Raw genomic sequence first — 21,157 nt, 5'->3', positions numbered from 1 at the left:
GTGATATGAAGTGTGTGTGTGAGAGAGAGCACTACCATGTGTTGTGTGTGTGTGTGAAAGAGAGAGCACTACCATGTGTTGTGTGTGATATGAAGTGTGTGTGTGTGTGTGAAAGAGAGAGCACTACCATGTGTTGTGTGTGTGTGTGATATGAAGTGTGTGTGTGTGTGTATGAAAGAGAGAGCACTACCATGTGTTGTGTGTGTGTGATATGAAGTGTGTGTGTGTGTCCAGGATGTAGTTCGATCGTTGGGGGCCAAGACGCACGCAGGGGGACTTGGCCCTGGATGATCCGCCTGGAGATTATGTATAGTGATGGTTATGATTTGGAGTACGGAGGATCACTGGTCTCAGATCAGTGGGTCACGACCACAGGAGTCTTTTGCTTTTGCTGCATGTCACCTAAAACATGCAGCAAAAGCAAATCTTGCCTTCAAACAACACATCATGTCATCAAATCACTGTGTGATTTCAATCAGTCATCACACACTGGACAACAAAATGCAACATATAGTTCTCAAAATGAGCATTTTTGCTATGTCTGTTCCATTTCTCTAATTTTTCTGGTATCAGACTAAATGTACTGAATAAAAATAATTGTATTCATTCCTCCCAAGATGTAACTGTCATTGACGACTTCCAGTAAGCACATAGACAAGACAGTAAGCACATAGACATAAGACAAATTTCATTGTACTACAACTTGTAATTTTTCATCAAAATAGACCTACATTAAACACTTTTTGTACCGTTTTCTAAACCAAATAGGCTATACAATAATTTCTCTAAATCTGCCTTAGATCCAGCGTACTTGCAAATAGCAACACAGAACAGACATGGCACCTCTTATGGATAATGAATGTGTCACGGCTGCAAGGGCTTGACCCAAACGCAGGGCAAAGTACGGCAAGGCAATCTTAAGAGTTACAAGAATCTTTAGTCCCAATTAAACAAACCTTGTGTAACACAACACACATTGACTAATAACCAACGAAGACTGAGGGGAGACAGAGGGTTTAAATACACAGGGGTAACAGGGCACAGGTGGACAATGAACAAGGTAAAACAAGACAGGTGGAAACCATAATTAACAGACTAACGTGGATCAGGTGAGGGGCGGAGACACGGGCACAGGGAACAGAAACACATGGCAAAACAAACAATATTGGTGATAGAAGAATTGTGCAAAGGAGTTTCACACGTGTGTATCAGAGATTCAGACTTGTGCAAGGAATCTCTACCACATGTGAAAATATTTTTTCCTTTTGTTTAGCACAGGGAAACCAATAGATTTTGAGGACTTTGAATGACTTCTGTGTTAACTGTTTTGCAAAAGGGTGTGAGAACTGTGTGAACCCAATGAAAATGTGTGAACACATTTGCAAGAGATGACTTCCGCTGTGCAAAGAAAGTGTTTCCAGTTTCCTTAAGCAGGTCAAAGCAATCAAGAAAAACTATAAGCATGTGTGTGTGTGTGTGTGTCTGTGTCTGAGTGTTTATACTGTGTGTCTCAGTATAGCTTGGATTAATTTGCTAGAGTTATCTGTAACTGGCTGGTTAACTTGACTACCTCTAACCTCTAAAAGTTTTTTATTTAAATAAAGGTTATGGGCAATTCCATGCAAAGGTCATCCTTACCATGGAAAAAAAAAAGTTGTGCATACGCAAATAGAACTGTTGTTAAAATCTTCATTTAGGTCTATATTTTATTGTTTGTAACTGATCTGATTGAATTTGATGGAGAATTACACTCTTTTTACATCATAAATATGGTGTGCCACCATATAGAAACAACATTGTTCACATGGTAATATTATACATATTTAAAAAGGGGATAAATGGACCCAAGGTTCCATACCTCAAAGCCGATAAAACATCTGTTCTGGTGGCATGTCAGTTTCAACGCATTTCACCTTAGTGTTTACAGTTGACATTTCAAAGATTATTAGGTTGATCAAAACCACAGGGAGGCCTTGCCTAACCATTAGCAAAACAAACATAATATTAAAATACCTCCAGTGATAAGCCTAGCCATAGCCTATTTTCAAGTGGTCTAATAACGAAAATCTGAGCGATTATCTTCCCGTAACTGTCATACTGTTGTTGTACATTTATCGTGTTAGCTGGTGAAGATGGCTGACTTTGCAGCTGGAGTTAAAATAGCAACCTCCTTCTGTTGCAGATCTGTTCAGCCTGCCGTTCACGTCTTCTTAACACAGTTTAATTTTAAATGTGACGCGATATGCCAGCATTTGAAGTGTCAGGTCCTCTGTAGCTAATACCCACAGAGTAACATGAGTAACAGCAGCAATACACTAGATGTACCGCATAGCGGTACAAAATAGGACCGCCTCTCAGTCCTGCATATTCTCTTTGCAAAAATTAATCACACTTGTCAATTTGTCTCCATCTCCTACTCCTGCAACTCATGTGCATGTAAATGAGTGTGTGCATATGTGAGTTTGCTTTTGTTTATAAGAGTGTGTGTGTGTGTGTCTGTGTGTGTGTGTGTGTGTCTGTGTGTGTGCATGTGCGTATGCGTGCCTGTGTTTGTGTGTTTATGTGTGTGTGTGTGCGTGTGTGTGTTTGCATGCGCACATGCGTATGCGTGCCTGTGTGTGTGTGTTTATGTGTCTGCATTCATGTGGGTGGGTGTTTGTGCATGTGTGTGTGTGTGCTTGCCTGTCTGTATGTGTTTATGTGTGTGTGTGCTTGCCTGTCTGTATGTGTGCGGCGACTGTGCGTGTGTGTGTGTGTGTGTGCATGTGTGCATGTGTGCGTATGTGCATGTGAGTGTGCATGTACTTTATGTGTGCAAATCACAAATGAGTGGGTATGGGTTAGGTTGATACGGGCTCTTGAGACTAGAGGTCTGCACTCCCGTGGTAGACCCGCGGGTCCCGAAGCAAAAGAGTGCGGCGCGGGACAACTTTTGAAAGCTCTTTGTGGGAGCGGGCGGGATGAGAGAGGTGCGTTCGCGGGTGCGGGACAAACCGATGATTCACTGCAAATTAAATATGTGCATAAAATTAAATATGGAAATGATTAAAGTAGTGTTCATAACTATAGTTCAGCTGGATGTTCTGTTAGGCAGCATTAAAAAAACGGGGTTTAAGCATAACTGACGGATAGCAGGCCTATAGCCTATATTGTCGTTTACGTGGGTTCAATTTGTTCCTGCTGCTCATTGTCAAAACTCGAAATCGAAAGCATGACAGAGGAAGAGGGCACCAGACTAGGCCTACTTCAGTTGTTAGCCTACATTCAGAACCAAGAAACTTAAAATCAGACATCTGGAGTCTTTCTCAGGTGTGTGTGCTCCTTTCGTGAGACAGAAAGAAAAACTGAATAGGCTATCCCTCCTGCATGCGGGCATTATACTATTTCAATTGTAGTTTCGGCAGTTTCCTTCAAAATTCACAGAGTTTGTAGAAAACCTGTAATCTCTCACAAAAGTGTGTCCATTTCATGTCACATCCATAACGCTGATAAAATGCCTTGTATTCTTAGGATGAAATTGATTATATGAAATTTGAGGATTTATCAGTATTCAGAGGACAGAGGTTACATTAAAAGTTATGCAAATTAATTCACTGATACTAATTTTGCCCCTACTGTAAGGCATTTTGTTTACCAATATGAGTCCAATTGTTACATCCATAACGCTGGAACTGCCCTTATTTATAGATCACTGTTTAGGTGTGTGTGTGTTTGTGTGTGTGTGTGTGTATTTATTTATATCCCTTTGGTCCATCAGTGAGGAGGTGGACCTGGATCGTTCTTTTGCTCGGGTCGAGGAGCTGAGCCTGAAGGAACCTTCTGGAAGGCTGGTCAAGTCAAGTCAAGTCAAGTTTATTTATATAGCACATTTCATAGAGGTCATTCAAGGTCAATGTGCTTTACATAAACAAAACCAAACAATAATAACAAATAAAAGCATAGAAGGGCAATATAGTCAAAGAATAGTTAAAAGGTAAAGATCATAATAAAAAGAAAACATAAAACACAAGGTAAAATCATTTAAAAATAAAGAATAATTAGTAAGCAAAAACAAAGGCAAAAGTAGTAAAAAAAGTAATAAAAGACAAAGTAGAATAATTATCAAGGCAGATTCAGAATTTGTAACTCGGCACAGTTAGCAGAAAGCATCTGAGAACAGTTTGGTCTTAAGTCTAGATTTAAAACTGGCTACAGTTGGGGCCTTTTTAATGTCATCCGAAAGTTGGTTCCACAGCTGAGCCGCATAGCAGCTAAAAGCTGCTTCACCATGTTTAGTTCTAACTGTAGGTTTTACTAGCAGGTTTTTCACCTGGGACCTGAGAGGACGAGAAGGTGTGTACTGCTGAAGCATGTCTGACAAGTATTTAGGTCCTGCTCCATTTACTGATTTATAAACAAGCAATAGTGCTTTAAAGTCAATTCTGTGACTTACTGGAAGCCAGTGCAAGGACTTACAGTAAGAATTGGAGTAATGTGGTCAGTTCTTTTAGTTTTTGTTAGAGTCCTAGCTGCTGCATTTTGTATCACCTGAAGCTGTTTAATAGTCTTTTTAGGAAGGCCTGTGAACAGTCCATTGCAGTAATCAACCCTGCTGGAGATAAATGCATGAATGAGTTTTTCTAAGTCATGTTTTGACATCAGCCCTCTGAGTTTGGCAATATTTTTGAGGTGGTAAAAAGCTGATTTAGTTATCGCTTTCATGTGGCTGTTGAAATTTAGATCACTGTCAATTAATACACCAAGATTTTTAACAGTATCCTTTGCCTTCAACCCTTTTGTGTCAAGGAGAGTGGCAACCCTAAGTCTTTCCTCATTTTTACCAAATATAATTACTTCAGTTTTTTCTTTGTTCAGCTGAAGAAAATTTTGAGACATCCAGGTGTTGATTTGTTCTATACACTGACACATAGATTCAAGAGGACCATAGTCGTTTGGTGAAAGAGCTAAGTAAATTTGTGTGTCATCTGCATAGCTATGATATGAAATCAAATTATTTTGAATGATTTGTCCAAGTCAAGTCAAGTCAAGTCAAGTCGGCTTTTATTGTCAATTTCTTTACATGCACTGGTCATACAAAGAATTGAAATTTCGTTTCTTACTTTCCCATGCAGACATAGACATGCTTTAAATACAGACATAGACATACTATGGACATAGCCATAGACAATAAACATTAAATTAAAGTGCAAGACTGAAATATAGAACATGTATGTATCAAAATAGAAATATAGGACATATATTAAAAAAAAATAGAGGTAGTTGTGTTGTATATTTCTATAGTCTTAACAGTTACATGAAGTAACTGGGGGGGGGGGGGGGGGTTTGGTAGACAGGATCCTAGTTTCCTAGGTTCCTGGTTGGCTGGTGGGTGGGGGGGGCTGTCAGTGATGGGAGAGTGGGTAGAGTGTTCAGCATCCTGATTGCTTGGTGGATGAAGCTACTTGCCAGTCTGGTGGTGCGGGAGCGGAGGCTCCTGTACCGCTTTCCAGAGGGCAGGAGGCTGAACAGTTTGTGTGCAGGGTGGGTTGTATCCTTGACAATCATTAGTGCTTTGCGGGTGAGGCGGGTGGTGTAAATGTCCTGCAGGGAGGGGAGTGGTGCTCCAATGATCCTCTTAGCTGTGTTAACAGTGCGCTGGAGGGTCTTCCTGTTCTGATCTGTGCAGCTTCCGCCCCACACTGTGATGCTGCTGGAGACGATGCTCTCGATGGTCCCTCTGTAGAATGTAGTCATGACAGGAGGCGTGGCACTTGCCTTCTTCAATTTGCGCAAGAAGTAGAGGCGCTGCTGGGCTTTCTTCGCCAGTGATGCTGTGTTGGTGGTCCAGGAGAGGTCGTCGCTGATGTGCACCCCCAGAAATTTTGTGCTGCTCACTCTCTCCACAGCATCTCCGTCGATGGACAGTGGTGGCAGTTGTTTGTGGCCTCTCTGAAAGTTGACAACAATCTCCTTGGTCTTGCTGACATTTAGCAGGAGGTTGTTGTCTTTGCACCATTTAGCCAGCAAGTCTACTTCTTCTCTGTAGTGAGCCTCATCGCCCTTAGTGATGAGGCCCACCAGTGTTGTGTCGTCCGCAAACTTCACCAGATGGTTGGAGCTGTGAGTGGTTGTACAGTCATGTGTTAGCAGTGTGAAGAGCAGGGGGCTGAGCACACACCCTTGAGGGGCCCCCGTGCTCAGGGTCAGAGTGCTTGAGGTGTTGTTCCCGACACGTACTGCTTGTGGTCTCTGCAACAGGAAATCCAGCAGCCAGTTGCAGAGGGAGGTACTGAATCCTAGCTTGTCCAGTTTGCTGATGAGTTGTTGTGGTATTATGGTATTGAATGCTGAACTGAAGTCTATGAACAGCATTCTCACATATGAGTCTTTATTGTCTAAGTGGGTGAGGGCTGGATGGAGGGCAGAGCAGATTGCATCCTCCGTGGATCGTTTGGCTCGGTATGCAAACTGGAAGGGGTCCAGGGTGGGGGGTAGGGTGGCTTTGATGTGTGACATGACTAGCCGTTCGAAGCACTTCATGATTATGGGCGTGAGTGCTACAGGACGGTAGTCATTGAAGCATGATGGTGATGATTTCTTTGGCACGGGTATGATGGTGGCAGTTTTGAAAAGTGATGGGATGACTCCAAGTGGGAGCATATAGAGGTTGAATAATAGTGGCCCCAAGATCGACCCCTGGGGAACACCACAGGTCAAGGACGTTGGTGTTGAGGTACAGTTTCCGATGGCAACAAAGAAGCTCCTTTCTTGTAGATATGATTTTAGCCAGCTGATAACTATGCCTGTAAATCCAACCCAGTGTTCTAGTCTGTGTAGTAGAATATTGTGATCAACAGTGTCAAATGCTGCACTAAGGTCCAGTAGCACTAGGACTGATGTTTTACCTGAATCTGTGTTGAGGCGTATGTCATTGAAAACTTTAATGAGAGCTGTTTCAGTACTGTGATTTGCCCGAAAACCAGACTGAAAGTAATCAAAATACCCATTTGATGTTAGGAAGGTGGTTAATTGATTAAAGACTACTTTTTCAACAATTTTGCCAATAAAAGGTAGATTGGATATGGGCCTGTAATTGTTTAGCATGGAGGCATCCAGGTTATTCTTCTTGAGAAGTGGCTTTACAACAGCTGTTTTCAGTGACTTAGGAAAGGTGCCAGACAGCAGTGATACATTTACAATTTGAAGGACATCCGCCGCTATGAGGTGAAAAACAGTTTTGAAGAAATTGGTAGGCAGAGTGTCTAAGACACATGTGGAAGAGCTGAGATTCTGTACCATTTTTTCAAGTGTTTCGTAGTCTATCAAGCTGAACTCTGACATCAAGTTTAGTTTCCCTCTGTTTGTTGCTGGAAGTTCAGGTTGTTGAATTTGTAATTGAGCAGATATGTTGAGTCTGATTTTGTCAATTTTACCTTTAAAAAAAGATGAAAACTCATTGCATTTATTAGTTGAGAGAAGTTCAGGCGCTAATTGTGAGGGGGGATTTGTTAACTTATCAACAGTTGAAAATAGAATACGAGTGTTATTTGAACTTCTATTGATAATGTTAGAAAAGAAAGACTGTCTTGCTTTGCATATTTCAGAGTTATATGTGCGGAGCATCTCTTTATGGATTTCATAGTGGATCTGAAGTTTGTATTTACGCCATTTTCTTTCAGTCTTCCTACACTCTCTTTTTAGAAGTTTAACTGCTGGATTTTGCCTCCATGGTGCTTTCTGTTTGTCCTTAACTTTCTTGAATTGTAATGGAGCAATGTCATCCATAATGTTTGCCATTTTTGCATTAAAGTGATCAAATAAGTCTTCAGAGTCTGACAGTTGACTTGACTTTAGTGAAAGTGCTTGCTCAAAGAGAGCACTTGTCTGATCATTTATGATTCTCCTTTTTACCATCATAGCTGTGTTTTGAGTGTGTGGGGACATAGACACATCAAAGAACACGCAGAAATGATCAGATAAGGCCAGGTCTTTAACAGCTGTAGAGACATTGAGACCCTTTGTGATAACAAGGTCGAGGGTATGGCCGAGAGAGTGTGTTGGCCCCTGTACATGCTGTGTTAGGGAGAAAGTATCGATTAGTGCAATGAATTCCTTGGCATAATTGTTTTCAGGATTATCCACATGCAAGTTCAGATCCCCTGATATAATAAGACAGTCAAACTCTATGCAAACAACTGATAGCAGTTCACCTAGCTCTTCAAGAAAAACTTTAGCTGAATGTTTTGGAGGCCTGTAAATTGTCAGTAATAAAATCTGAGGAGAAGACTTAATGCATGCACACAGATATTCAAATGAAGTAAAGTCACCGAATGACGACTGATTGCACTGAAAAGATGTCTTGAAAATTGTGGCTATCCCCCCACCTCTTTTATTTGCTCTGGTAGCACTCAAGAAACTGAAGTTTGGGGGAGCTGATTCGATGAGAGTAGCAGCACTGTTTGCTTGATCTAACCATGTCTCCGTTAAAAGTAAAAAATCAAGGTTGTGTGTGCAAGCTGAAGCAGGTGGTGCTGCACCCAGACTTCAGGACCATTAGCGGGAGGTTCACCAACAACATCGCCCTGGTGCAGCTCCAGGAGGCTGTGTCCTTTATCGACACAATGAAGCCCATGTTACTACCCAGCCCGCGAGACGTCTTCAGCACCGACACTGAGTGCTGGGTCACCGGATGGGGCAACGTAGCTGTGGGGCGTAAGTGTGTGTGTGTGTGTGTATGTGTATGTGTGTGTGTGTGTGTGTGTGTGTGTGTGTGTGTGTGTGTGTGTGTGTGTGTGTGTGTGTGTATTTGTCTGTGTTTGTCTGTGATCATGTGTTGTTCATGTTGTTCATGTGTCATGTCACCTGTCTTTCTCTCTCCCTCCTTCTTCTTCTTCTCTCTCTCCATCCATCAGGGCCGCTGGGTGGGAACCAGACTCTCCAGGAGCTGCAGGTGTCTCTGGTTGATGATGCAACATGTCATCAGATTAACCCTTTCCATACTGACAGCCAGCTGTGTGCTGGTGACCTGAGAGAAGGAAAGAGTGCCTGTTCGGTCAGTGTGTGTGTGTTTATGTGTGTGTTTGTGTGCGCGTGTGTGTGTGTGTTTGTTTTGTTTCGTAGTGTAGTGTATCGTAGTGGCTAAAGTGCTGGGCTAGCATGCAGTAGCCTGAAAGAGTTGTGGGTTCATTTCCCGTCTTCCACCATTGTGCCCTTGAGCAAGGTGCTTAACCATGAGTTGCTCTGGGCCCATGTAATATAATTGACATGTAAGTCACTTTGGACAAACGAAAAAATTCAAAATGTAATGTAAATGTGTGTGTTAAATGGGTGTTAGCGTATCATAATTGTGAGAGTTACATACGTGTACGTGTATGGTGTATGTGTACGTGTATGTGTAAGTATGTGTATGGTTAATGCTTATAAGTGTGTTGCAGTATATGTGAGTGAGTATTACATGCTGTGTGTGTGTGTGTGTGTGTGTGTGTGTGTGTGTGTGTGTGTGTGTGTGCAATGCTTATGTATGTGTGTTGCAGTATATATCTGAGTATTTACCAAAGTCCTTTTAGGCAAGTCCCACTCCGCGGCCATATTGCAACGTTTTTTGGGCACTTATCGGGCATCTATTCGACAGAAATGCGCGTGCGCAAGGCTTCACGACACCAATCTTGCTCCAGCGGCGAGATCACAACACATGACTGGCACGGTGTCTTCACAACACACCACATTATTGGCTCAATGTATTCACATGTTGACGTTTTGCCACGGAAGGGGTGTGATATGTGTAGACAACTGCCATATTGGCGTTACAAACTAACCTCAAACTAACTAATGCATTTCTATGGAGGATTTTTTGAGTGCTGTGTCTCCTCATTAGAAAGTCTCTGGTATTACATGCTAGTGTGTGTGTGTGTGTGTGTGCAGGGTGATGGTGGTGCTCCCCTGGTGTGTGTCCTAGCAGGAGATGCGGAGAGGAGGTTTGTGCAGGTCGGACTGGTCAGCTTTTGGGGGTGTGACCGAAGGGAAAACGGAGATATTTACACAAACGTCCTCCACTTCACACAGTTCATCCGGGACACCATTGAAGAGGCAGAATGCAACAATCTGCCACCTTTCGAAGCATGTTTTCTATAAGTAACTAGTGCTGCTATCATGGTTAAAGTCATTCACTCTCTTGGACTATGTGTGTCAACCTCTTCAGCTGCCCACAGGTGTAACCCTCTGCAGGGCCTGGAGGCCACATTCATCTTGTACTACAAACATCACACACACACACACACACACACACAGACACACACATAGACACACACCTGAAATCATTTCTTGTAGTTGCTCTGTCTGTCTCATATATTGCATTCATCACATAGACACAGCTCTCTGCATGTCTGCATGCTTGATGTTCTTTGTTTATTGAAATGTGTGTTTTGCAGTTATCGCTCTTAAAACAAAAAAGCACACAATAAAGTTTTTAAAAAGTTTTTGTTTCAAATCCGTATGATTTCTGGTGTACACCGGAAATCAATTTAAATTGAAGTCAAGGTCATGTAACGTATGGACCGCAGTATGTGATTCAGTAGTTAGATGGCTAGTTTGCTCGTGTTGGCCTAACAAAGAGTGAGTGTTTGTAAACTCATACTGTATTGATCTGGCCTTCTAAACCATATGCACATTATTTAGCTATTAAAACAGGTGTTTGCAAAACACTTATTTTCCTATATAAGATACAAGATGCAAAACCTTGGACAGGAAAAGAAGATCTGGTTCCAGATCTGCAGGAAGTGATATGTGGTTTTGCAGTTTTCAGAAACCTGCAAACCTCTAACCACAAAGCCTTTTCCATACCATCAAAACATCATCAGAATGACATCTTAACAGATAACTGTTCTTATAGCTATGTTAATAACTTTTTATTTATTAAGGTGCACAGTATTCCTCTCAGATGTGATAATATATACAACTAGATGTACCTGCATAGCGGTACTATGAGGCCGAAGGCCTAGGCCACCCAGTAGTCGGCGACCCAGGCCACCTGGTAGTTGGCAGCCAGTTTCACAAATGCTTTTAAACTCTGGAATAGGCTACATCATTGACGTAAACACGGAATCAGTTCCGGAGTGGGCATGGCCAACAACAGCTCATTTGCATTTAGATTAGATTCAACTTTATTGTTGTCATTGTGCAAAGTACAAGTACAAAGACAACAAAATGCAGTTTGCATCTAACCAGAAGTGCATAGACAAGACAAGAAATATAGGGCTGTGTAGACAGTAGTATACAGTTAGTTTACAGAAGGTGGCTTAGAGTAATACAAATTAAATATACATATGTGCAGTGTATTAGCATTTACCTTATAAGAGCAGAATAAATATGGCTATGTAACAATGTATGAACAACATGTACCGATATGTGCAATGTAGTGGCAGTGCTATTATAATAATAGTGAGAATAATATAGATATATGCAGTGTATTAACAGAACATATTATAAAAAAAACTAAATAAATATGTATATTCAGCATGGACCATATAGACAGATATGTACAGTATGTACAGCTATGTGCAGTGTGGTAACAGAACCAGTGCAGTGCAGAAACAGTAACATTATAAGAGTAGTAAGAATGTAATAAGTGTATGTGTATGTGCAGGATGATTAGTATGAAGAGCAGGCAACAGGCCCCAGAAACAGCCTATTCTGAAAGGGACTGAAACTGGCAAGATTTGCGCAAATAGCTTCAGGGAAATGTTTTGTGCAACCCATAGATCTATTTTGACTATGGGACCTTTAAGGCCTATGCACGTCATAACCCAGACGCTACCTTTAAAAGGTGCCATGTGTAAGAATTGAGGTAAAAATATAAAAAAAATGAGCTACACGCATCAAAAGAATGAGAAGAAATAAGGGCGATGATGTCATTAAAAAAATGACAAGGTATAGTGCTGCAGAGATATCAACCTGAATTAGCTTGCTAAATTACTAGCCACAGCCCGACAGGTGTCATAATTCCAGTTGCGGTAATTCCATGGGAGGCGGTATGCGGGCAACATAACCGCCAGCCAAGATGCAATACACGTGTCTTGGTTATTACTCTAGGGTAGACCAACTCGCTTTCTGGAGGTTTACTGCCCCAATCTTTTATGGAATGTGGAGTATGAATTGATTTTTTGGCGGACATTACACATGGCACCTTTAACATAGTGTTGGAAGAGATGTTCCTCAAGCTGTGAGCCTCTGCTTCCAACCCATCGACAGGGAAAGAGGACTGGGCCACAACGTTCCGGCAGGAGATCTCCAGGATCCAGGAAGTGAGAGGCCAGATGAATGCATGGAGGCAAGAGATGACCCGGCAGTTCCGCCCTGGTGTGAGTGAGGTCCAAGTAGCAGGGAAGGGTGGGGGAAGAGACCAAGGGACTATATTTGTTGGTGGCTGCCCCAAGGTTGATGTAAAAGTGAATGGCGTACCTCTTGTCGGGCTGATAGACAATGGCTCACAAGTGACCTTCATGCAACAGAGCATGTTTGACCAACATTACCCAGATGATTCCCTATCTTATGGTGAGGCCCCAAATAAGTTGGATCTTAAAGCTGCTAGTGGATTATCAATCCCATGTAAGGTGTATGCATGGATTTTGAAGTGGGGGGTGGCTGTATTTTAGAGTGTGGGGTTTTCATTGTAGCAGACCACTGCCTTACTGCTCCGGTACTCATTGGCATGAATGTTATTAACCTGTTGGCATGGCTTGTTTAATCACCCAGATCGCCCTAACACAGTATTTCAGGATCAAGGGACGAGAAAGGCTTAGACAGGCACATTCGCCTTGTGTCGACAAATAGCTGTAAGCGAGGGCGAAGATGGATTCATGGGGTTTGTGCGTCCAGCTAGTCGTAGGGGTCTAACTGTTCCTGCCAGAAGTGAAGTGGTAGTGTGGGAGCATGGACAGATAGGTCTTAAGGGGCAGGGCTACTATAGCATGATAGAAGCATTACCTGGCCTGAAGGCATTTTCTGTGGCAAGAACTGTTGCTGTTATCGATGGCCGACTCCATATTCTTATCTGGAACTCAAGCTCTTGTGTTGTCTCTATAGGCTAATACCAGAAGTTGACTAAGGTTTTCCGGGTAGAACGTGCAGATATACATGGGGTGACAGACCTAAGTCTGACCTTGCAAGATGACGGGAGGACGGGTGGACATCGTACAAGCTGAGTATACAGCGCAAGAGGGGCCACCAGTTGATATGGTTGGGTGCTTGCAAGGCTGGGGCGACCTGACAGAACAGCAGAAGAGTGACCTGCAGGTCCTCCTATAGAGGTAGATGACTGTTTTTGCTTGCCATGAAGAAGACTTTGGCCATGCCACTGCGGTGCAGCATCAAATTCACACAAGAAATGCACAACTTGTTAGGGAAAAATATCGCTCGCTACCCCCGGCAATGTATAGAGAAATTAGGCCTTTGTTAGCAGACATGTTGAAGAAGGGGGTTATTCAGTCCCTGGGCAGTGCCCATTGCTGTGCTATGTAAAATAGATGGCAATTAGTGCTTTTGTGTCAACTACAGGAAAATGAATTCCCTTACCCATAAATATGCCTTCCCTTCACCTTGTATAGAGAAGACCCTGACCCAGGCCACTTGGTTTACCACGCTAGATGAGGTTGATGCCAGTCACTTTCCAATGGCTGATGCAGCAGTGCCTAAATGGCCTGTGCTTGGATGATATAACTGTCTATTCCCCAGACTTTTCTATACATTTTTGTCACCTGGAAAGTGTCTTCAAGTGCCTGCACAGCCATGGCCTCAAGCTGAGGGTGATTCTTGGCACTTGTCCAATAAATCAGTAGGTTACACAAGATGGTGGGATGCCACACAACTACAAACAAAACACAAATCAACAAACAAATGAGAGCAGACATAAAATTGCAACCAGCACGGAAGCAAAACGCACAACCAAACTAAACTAAACAAAACAGCAGTGCCCGTCCTGACTTCATCAGCACAATGGTCCAAGGGAGGAGGACATCGGCTGGGGCACGGTTGAAGTGGCAAGGCTATAAAAAACAACAGAATTACACCATGGCTCAATCAAACCTCTCTGGACATAGAGCACATAGCCGGCACTAGAGCTACACTGACATCCATTAATACCTGAGTGTTGTGCCCAAAAATCCCAGCAATGCAGATAACAGAGCTGACCGGGAGGCAACCAGGAGTGGACCAAAGAAGACACAGTACTTGAACAACAATAACAACAACAACACCTCATTCCATTTTTGACGTGTTGCTGGTATATGTGTGACCACCTGGGGGCAGGGGGGGGGGGGAGTCACTTATCATTGCGAGGGTGCAGTCATTTATCTCTGCGAGGGTGCAGTTCCTGGAGTGGGCCTAACCCAACAGCCTCGCAACGCCCTAGGCGAAGACCCCTGTAGACATCTGTCTTTACTCTGCACCCTTGTCGCAAATATCGCTTTCGTTTAGTTCTGTACGTTGCCCAGTTGCCCTCTTCCAGACGGCTTGGCTGTGGCACTTTGCTGTTCCCCCTTCAAGGGGTTCCTGTGCTCCCCACAGAGCTCACCGAGCTCACCAACGCCTCTGTCTCCCTCTGCCTGCCCTCCTCCTGTAAGACTGAAAGCCAGAGATTAAAAGCCTCTTACACAAGCCTCGTTTACCAATCATCTTGCTATCGCATTCCCGCTACACATCTGAGTAGTGTTAGGCACTAACGAGCTCTGTTGTCATCCGACCCTTAAAAGTCTTCAGGGTGGAACCCAATGGCATACCTTTTTCGTTCCGCCTGCTGTGGGTCACCCGGTGACATATATTAATAACATTCTTTTTACATTTAATAAAACAAAAAGAAGAATTCTTCCTTCATTTCAGTTGAGCATCAAGTCATCCCTGGGGCCCTGCAAATGCTCATCCAACTTCCACACTTCGTCCAGTCCGGTCTCCCACCAGTTGTCCTCCCACGGCTCATTCGGCAGGTGCTCAGCACGCTGCTGTCCATGCCACTGCGCATGATCTTGGCAGCCTCGTCCCTCTTCCGCTTGACCTTGCACTTCATGGCATCTCTCTCGGCGTGGCGCTTGATGGTGATGGTGACGTAGTACTCCCGGCAGTGGAAGCGTTGTGTCCCTACCAAAGCTGAGACCAAACCTACGTGGCAACATGCAGCTAGTTAAGAGTGCAATCATTATCAGGTGACATTGAGTTTTACTGCTGTGTTATACTGCAAGCAAGATACACCCACAGTATGCACCCATGCAGCACCCATTTTATGTTTCACAGGAAAAGGATATTCCGATGTGTCCACTGACACTGCAACTCTCTGAACTGAAGGTATGGGTATTTCCATTTTTATTTTTTTAGATTTAAAAGTTTCTTTTCACTTCTTATTTCTCAAAGAAATTTCCTTACTCTTTATAACAAAACTGTGTGCATCTGAAAGTAAATCATTATGAGAATAAAAACTGCAGTGTTTTGTTGCGACTGTAGATCGCATAATATTGTTTGTTGTGTTGAATTTTTACTGAAGAGAAGAGCTAACTGTGTTATACTGCAACAAATGTGATTCCATCATTCTGTCTGGCCAGTGTTGTTGCCAGTGTATAGAAATCGTAGTTCTGGTTTGGGTTATATTTGATCTTATCTCAAATTTTATTTCTTTATCTGCTAATTAGAATACAAGTGTTTTTAAATAAGTAACTAGTTTTATATGTGTGTAGCAAACACCAGTCAGTACTTTGTACTTGACAGGTGATCTTTTATGTGTTTTCATTTTTAATGAAATGACGAACACCAGTGCAAGACTTTCTTTATTTTAGTTTATTTCTATCAAATCTAAATCATTTCTTAAGAATGTAATCTCGAGCCTTGTTTAATTGTTTATGCAACATCCTCTTCCTATCAATATGTTAAGGAATGAGAGTATATCAGATAATAGTTAAAAACCTTTAAACATTTTTCATTTGTAGGCCTGTAGATTACCACTTAAAGTGGCACATGAAATTATCCTTGACAATGCTGTTACTCATAAGGTTCAAGAGGCTTTACTGAATGCAATGACCAGTGAAGGCAAGTGGCACCTGAATCAGTCACACCTTCGGCAGCCATCTTAAGATTTGATCAACAGGAAATAGATATATTTAACTGTGGCTTCAAGGTTTGTCTGTTATCTTTCCATGTTGCAAATCATGTGTCCCTACTCGTGGGACTGCTGTATATTATTGTGAAATTATTTGAAATATATATTTCTGTCAATTTGAATCAGTCTTGACTTTGCATGATGAAGGTAGCTATTTATTATGGATTCAAGCAAGTGCAAGGACGTTGTGAGTCATACTGTATTTCTACACAAACAGGGGTATAACCTACAATCCGATAATGGTCACTTTATGGTCATCTTTTCTCAGTTACTTTTCCATTTCTGCTTAGGACATTTTTATAACTCACATAGTTAATGAGATAATTTGCATACTGGTATAAACTAATGGATATAAATATATAACAAAGACATTTATTGCCCTGTCTAATTAAAGACACATTGTGGAAAAGAGAAGGAATTGGGGAGCATAGTTTGAACTCCATTGTCTCCATGCCTGAACACATTCTTTGTTTTATACTTTCAAGGTCAAGTGACTCTTTTCTGTGGGTTTTTGGAACTGATGTTGAAGGATTATTTGTGTGTACTAAAAATAATCTAATGGATTTATTTGGTTCTGCTGCTTTGGTGAGAAATGGTGATTTTGGTAATGTTTGTAATGTTTGTTTGAGCTTTGTTGGAATAACCTGTGTTGGTCAAATGACACTGATATGCAGATGAATCCTAGTTTAAGCAGTTAATGTATGGAATGTATTTTGGTGATTGAATTTGAAGTAATGTTTGTATATTGCACTATGGTCTACTAGTTTCAATATGTGAAGTTGCCCTTTGTTGATGTAATCTTTAATGTTATATGGGTGATGGACTGTCTTAAAATTGAATGGAAATGACCATGATGCATCAGATGCATGTAGGTACTGATTCTCCTTATACATTTTTTCATGCATTTGTTCTTGGTATGCTTCTAGTTTTGCCTAGAGTCCGCTGCCCGCATCAACGGGGCAAAGGAACTTGCTAGTGAAGCCTGTTTGTTGTACACATAGGCTGCTTTGTTGGTGATTTTGTGTTGTTTAGTTTGGTTTGTATTTGGTATTTGTTGGTATGAGGACCCATTATGAGTGTGGAGGAGGGTGAGTCTGAGATGCCAGATACTGTTGAGCCTTCTGGAGGTGTCGTGGGCCTAATTCAATGAAACGCCTGTGAAGGAAGGTGCCTGGTTGATAATCTCAGTGAAGTTCTCTTGAAGGCTGTTCTGTTGGAGATGTTTTTGTTAGTGATTTATGATTTGTTAGTGATTTTGGTTTTGACGGTAAATAGGCTTGGTTGTAGATTGGCCGCTGTGTGAAATCCCTATATAGCACTCTCCTTTGTATATTTGAAATGGAGATTTGGTAAAAACCTAGAAAGCTATCAAAAAACCATGCACAACCTAACATCACTCCAGCACAGTTAACCCTGATAAGCTATCTTGATTCTCCTCTATCTGATCATATGATCATCTACAACTTCTATGTAAGTTAACTGTGGAGTAAAATTCAAACTGTTGGTATTTTTTCAATAAGTAACTATTCTTTGTATGTGCAGCAGCCATCACGTTGCACTTTGTACCCAACAGGAGATATTTTATGATACAATATGGGAGGAAATAGATGTAACCAGAGCTTCAAGGTACTTCGAGCCGAGGTACTTACCATTTTTTTAAATTTTTTTTCATAATAATGCAAATTGCAAGTTAGTAGATCTGTTCATAATGCTAATGATTCTAAATGGACATTTTTGTTGGTCTCTGAATGTTTCTTCAATGTGTTCACTTGTTGATAGCTTTGACCAAGACAGGGGCAGCAGTGTTCTAAGTGGCCAAAAATAAATGTCACACAGAAGTTGAGCTGTTAAATGTTGTTTATTGTTTTGGTATGTATTTGCATGCAAATGAATGATGCATTGTGTTCAATATTTATCATTATTAACTCTATCAATTATCATTGCCATCACTATCATCATAAGGTTAATTGATTTAGTAAAACTGTAGAGGATTTTCACCTCACATTCTCTTTTTTGCTCTGTTACTGTAGTCTAGTCAATGTCCTTCTGTCACATGTGCTGCAATGTGTAATTTGCTGTGTTGATAGATATACTATGGATGGACAAAAGCATTAGGACACCTGGCCAATACACCTAGGAACTTTTACGACATCCCATTCTAAATCTATAGACATAGGATAGATATAACAGCTTCCATTCTTCTGGGAATAACTCTTTAAATCCCTCTTGTTGAGCTTGTAAAAAATGCTTTGAGAACCCAATGACCCTATTGTAATGACCGTATTGTTTTTTCACAGTTACATTAATACATGTCTGGCACTTCTTATCGAATGCATTTATCTGACGATCCACTTACATTTTCTGACAATGGCAAGTGGAGGATCTTTCACACCCTATGGTTTGTGTTAAAACAATATCTTATCCTTATCGTATTTAAAGAAAACACTTGTGACCAGAAATCTGTAGAATCTATTTAGGACGGTAATAAGCAGATATTGGCAGGGTTATATTTTTAGGGACGAGACACTAGGCCAGTAGAGTAAAATAAAAAAAAATGCTGTCAGTGTGATTCATTATCAGCCGTTCAAGATCTTTTTATAGGGATACACGTACGCACAATTATTCAGAATATACATGTATTAGATAGAAGTAGATATATTTATAGGAATCACCCAAATAAATATCAGAATTGATTAGTGCATGAAATGTTCATGTTTTTATGCTTCATCCTATGCTTCATCTCAAACACATTTGGTTTTCTCTTGTTTGGGTCTCTGTCAGATCTGAGGATTCTGTTGCTGGGACCTAGAGGAGCAGGAAAGACTTATGTGGCTGACAAAATTATTGGCCATGAGACTTCTGAAGAAAACATTGGACTGTGCATAGAGAAAAAAGGAAAATGGAAATGACAAACGGTGACTGTGGTGGACACGCCTGGCTGGGACAGTGTAGCTGTGCAGCAAACACATTTTCAAACTGAACGGATCGTGGAAGGTGCAGCCTTGTGCGTACCAGGACCTAATGCCTTGATCCTAGTGCTGCCCATATCAACGTATGCAGATGTGCTTTCAACTGAGATTCACACTGCCTGCCAACACATAGAGCTTTTGTCAGAGAGGGCCTGGAATTACACCATGGTGCTGTTTGTGTGCAAATATGAGGTGGAGGAATCTGTCATTGGTCGGCATGTGAAGGCTACGCAGAAGCTTCTTGAAAAATGTGATCATCGGCATTTCATCCTCCGGAATGACTCTCGGGTTGCCGACCTGCAGCAGGTGATAGAGGATCTAGTGAGAAAGACCTGTGGAGAGTGTCTGAGCTATAGTAGAGATATCCTCCCAAGCTATTCTCAGGCAAAATCGGATGGCACTGCAGAGCTACACAAACAATCAGAACAGACAGTGAAACATTCTGATGAGATGAAGAGACGCGATAGCTCTGAAACGATACGTCCAACTAGTGAGTTTAATTTTCCCACTTTCAACACACTGTATGTCTTCATATAACTTTAAGTCTTATTGTTTTGTATTGAAGTCACTATCATTTATAGCAGGTAAACTATTTAGGAAAGCATCGAGGGATGATTTGTTGGGTTGGCACTACGACAGAACAAATCACCCACCGAAAGCTGCACTCAAACTCAGATCAGTCTGCACGTTATCAATTTTCTTAGCGCGGCTACCAGACGACTTGCTGTGTTTCAGTCCATTGCTTAACGTAACATGTTATCATTCAACTGACACTGAGAATGCGCAGTACAATAAGGCTTCAACGGAAAAGGGGATCAAATTGGCTTCACTTGTCTCGATTGAAGTCCGATGGAGTGGCTGTATCCATTTCTTTTACTGTCTATGCTTTGAGAACCACTGATATATAGCATCACAAAAGCTCATACATTAAACATACATTTATAACAGTACTAGTACATTTAGTTTTATCTCCTTTATAGACAAAATCACTCATCACAATAAACATAATTTAAGGTCAGTATTTGATGTCTTTCCCCTTTCTTTTACAGTGCAAGAGACAGGAAAGAGCGAAGTGGCTGTTCAGGATCAAGGGGACATACTTGCTCTTCTTGGACGGTATGCACCACCATCAGGGATCATAATGACGGCTTATATTGGAGCACTTTTGGGAGCAGTAGCTGGGGCAACTGATGGAGTGGCTGGATCAGCTAGAGGTCTAGTGTTGGGAGTAACTGGGGGCATTCTGGTGGCCATGATGGTAATTGGAGCAGCAAGGTTTTCAAGAGGCAATGGCATCCAAAGTGGTGCACACCAGAGCACCAATATAAGGGATGTAGGCTCAACTGAAAAGGCCAAAGAGCAATAAGATGCATGTGAGAGGTAAAGTAAATATAGCTGAGGCCTTTTGTGTTTCACAGTTATTTGCGTAAGGGATAATGGACGACACTCCATTAGATTATCTGAAAATAAACGCACGTTCAAGGTTGTAATGCAACCATGACGCGCAGCGGAATGCCCAGTAGATTTCTATTTAATGCATTGTTTTATCTGAATCTGTATTTGACATCAATCTTGTTAAGTTTATGTTTAAGTCTTGTTTTTTTGATTAAGCTTACATTGTTAAACTGACATCTAACCTGTTGTAGTGTATCTGTCTGATTTTACTTCAATTTAAGTGATATTGGTTACATTTAAGTTTACTGGTTAATAAATAGTTAATTCACCACCATTCATATATCTCTTCTTATATGCCATGGCACTACTCTGCTACTAGCTGATAAACAACTTGGTAATTATTTGAGGTACATTCCGTAATTTTATGGAGTCAGATTAATCATAATTTCTCGCAATATTTCTTCACCGTTCTATCCTAATGTTCAAGACACATTTAAACCTTTCTCTTGGCCAATGCAATTCTTTTCCTCGCTATCACTGTCATGTTATTGTAATGTGCAAACTACTGGACTGGACAAACATGTATTTGTGAAGAATCAAAGTGATTGCTTTTAAATACTTTTTTAAATAATGCATTAATCTACAACAACGTGATAGTCTTCATTTATGTACAGTATGT

General features: G+C 41.5%; 2 protein-coding genes across 5 annotated transcripts; both read left to right on the top strand.

The window, feature by feature from the left end:
- Positions 1-1,051: 1,051 nt before the first annotated feature.
- LOC121717876 (testisin-like) lies at positions 1,052-10,453 on the top strand. Its single transcript, XM_042102580.1, has 4 exons — positions 1,052-1,060; positions 8,496-8,691; positions 8,892-9,031; positions 9,901-10,453. The coding sequence occupies exons 1-4, from the start codon at positions 1,052-1,054 to the stop codon at positions 10,108-10,110; spliced, it is 555 nt and encodes a 184-aa protein (XP_041958514.1). The 3' UTR covers positions 10,111-10,453.
- Positions 10,454-14,790: 4,337 nt separating this feature from the next.
- On the top strand, positions 14,791-20,814 carry LOC121718238. 4 transcript variants are annotated; one of them, XR_006033883.1, is made up of 6 exons: positions 14,791-15,309; positions 16,008-16,132; positions 17,660-17,755; positions 18,412-18,512; positions 18,896-19,573; positions 20,133-20,814. XR_006033883.1 is itself a non-coding variant. In XM_042103172.1 (2 exons), the coding sequence occupies exons 1-2, from the start codon at positions 19,249-19,251 to the stop codon at positions 20,447-20,449; spliced, it is 642 nt and encodes a 213-aa protein (XP_041959106.1). In that variant the 5' UTR covers positions 19,026-19,248; the 3' UTR covers positions 20,450-20,814. The 4 variants fall into 4 exon arrangements, 1 of the variants encoding a protein (XP_041959106.1); XR_006033881.1 differs by having other exon boundaries at positions 14,792-15,309; positions 17,657-17,755; XR_006033882.1 differs by having other exon boundaries at positions 14,793-15,309; positions 17,688-17,755.
- The last annotated feature ends 343 nt before the right edge of the window (positions 20,815-21,157 follow it).

This window comes from Alosa sapidissima, chromosome 9 (assembly GCF_018492685.1).
Source record: "Alosa sapidissima isolate fAloSap1 chromosome 9, fAloSap1.pri, whole genome shotgun sequence".
Classification (NCBI taxonomy): Eukaryota; Metazoa; Chordata; class Actinopteri; order Clupeiformes; family Clupeidae; genus Alosa; species Alosa sapidissima.
This window is presented reverse-complemented; position numbering and strand designations above follow the sequence as displayed.

Excerpts from the sequence above, each read along its gene's own strand:
- LOC121717876 (XM_042102580.1), top strand. Across the intron at positions 8,692-8,891 it reads GGGCAACGTAGCTGTGGGGC|GGCCGCTGGGTGGGAACCAG; the intron begins GTAAGTGTGTGT and ends TCCATCCATCAG. Across the intron at positions 9,032-9,900 it reads AAGGAAAGAGTGCCTGTTCG|GGTGATGGTGGTGCTCCCCT; the intron begins GTCAGTGTGTGT and ends GTGTGTGTGCAG.
- LOC121718238 (XM_042103172.1), top strand. The coding sequence starts at position 19,249 with ATGGTGCTGTTTGTGTGCAAATATGAGGTGGAGGAATCTGTCATTGGT. Across the intron at positions 19,574-20,132 it reads TGAAACGATACGTCCAACTA|TGCAAGAGACAGGAAAGAGC; the intron begins GTGAGTTTAATT and ends TTTCTTTTACAG.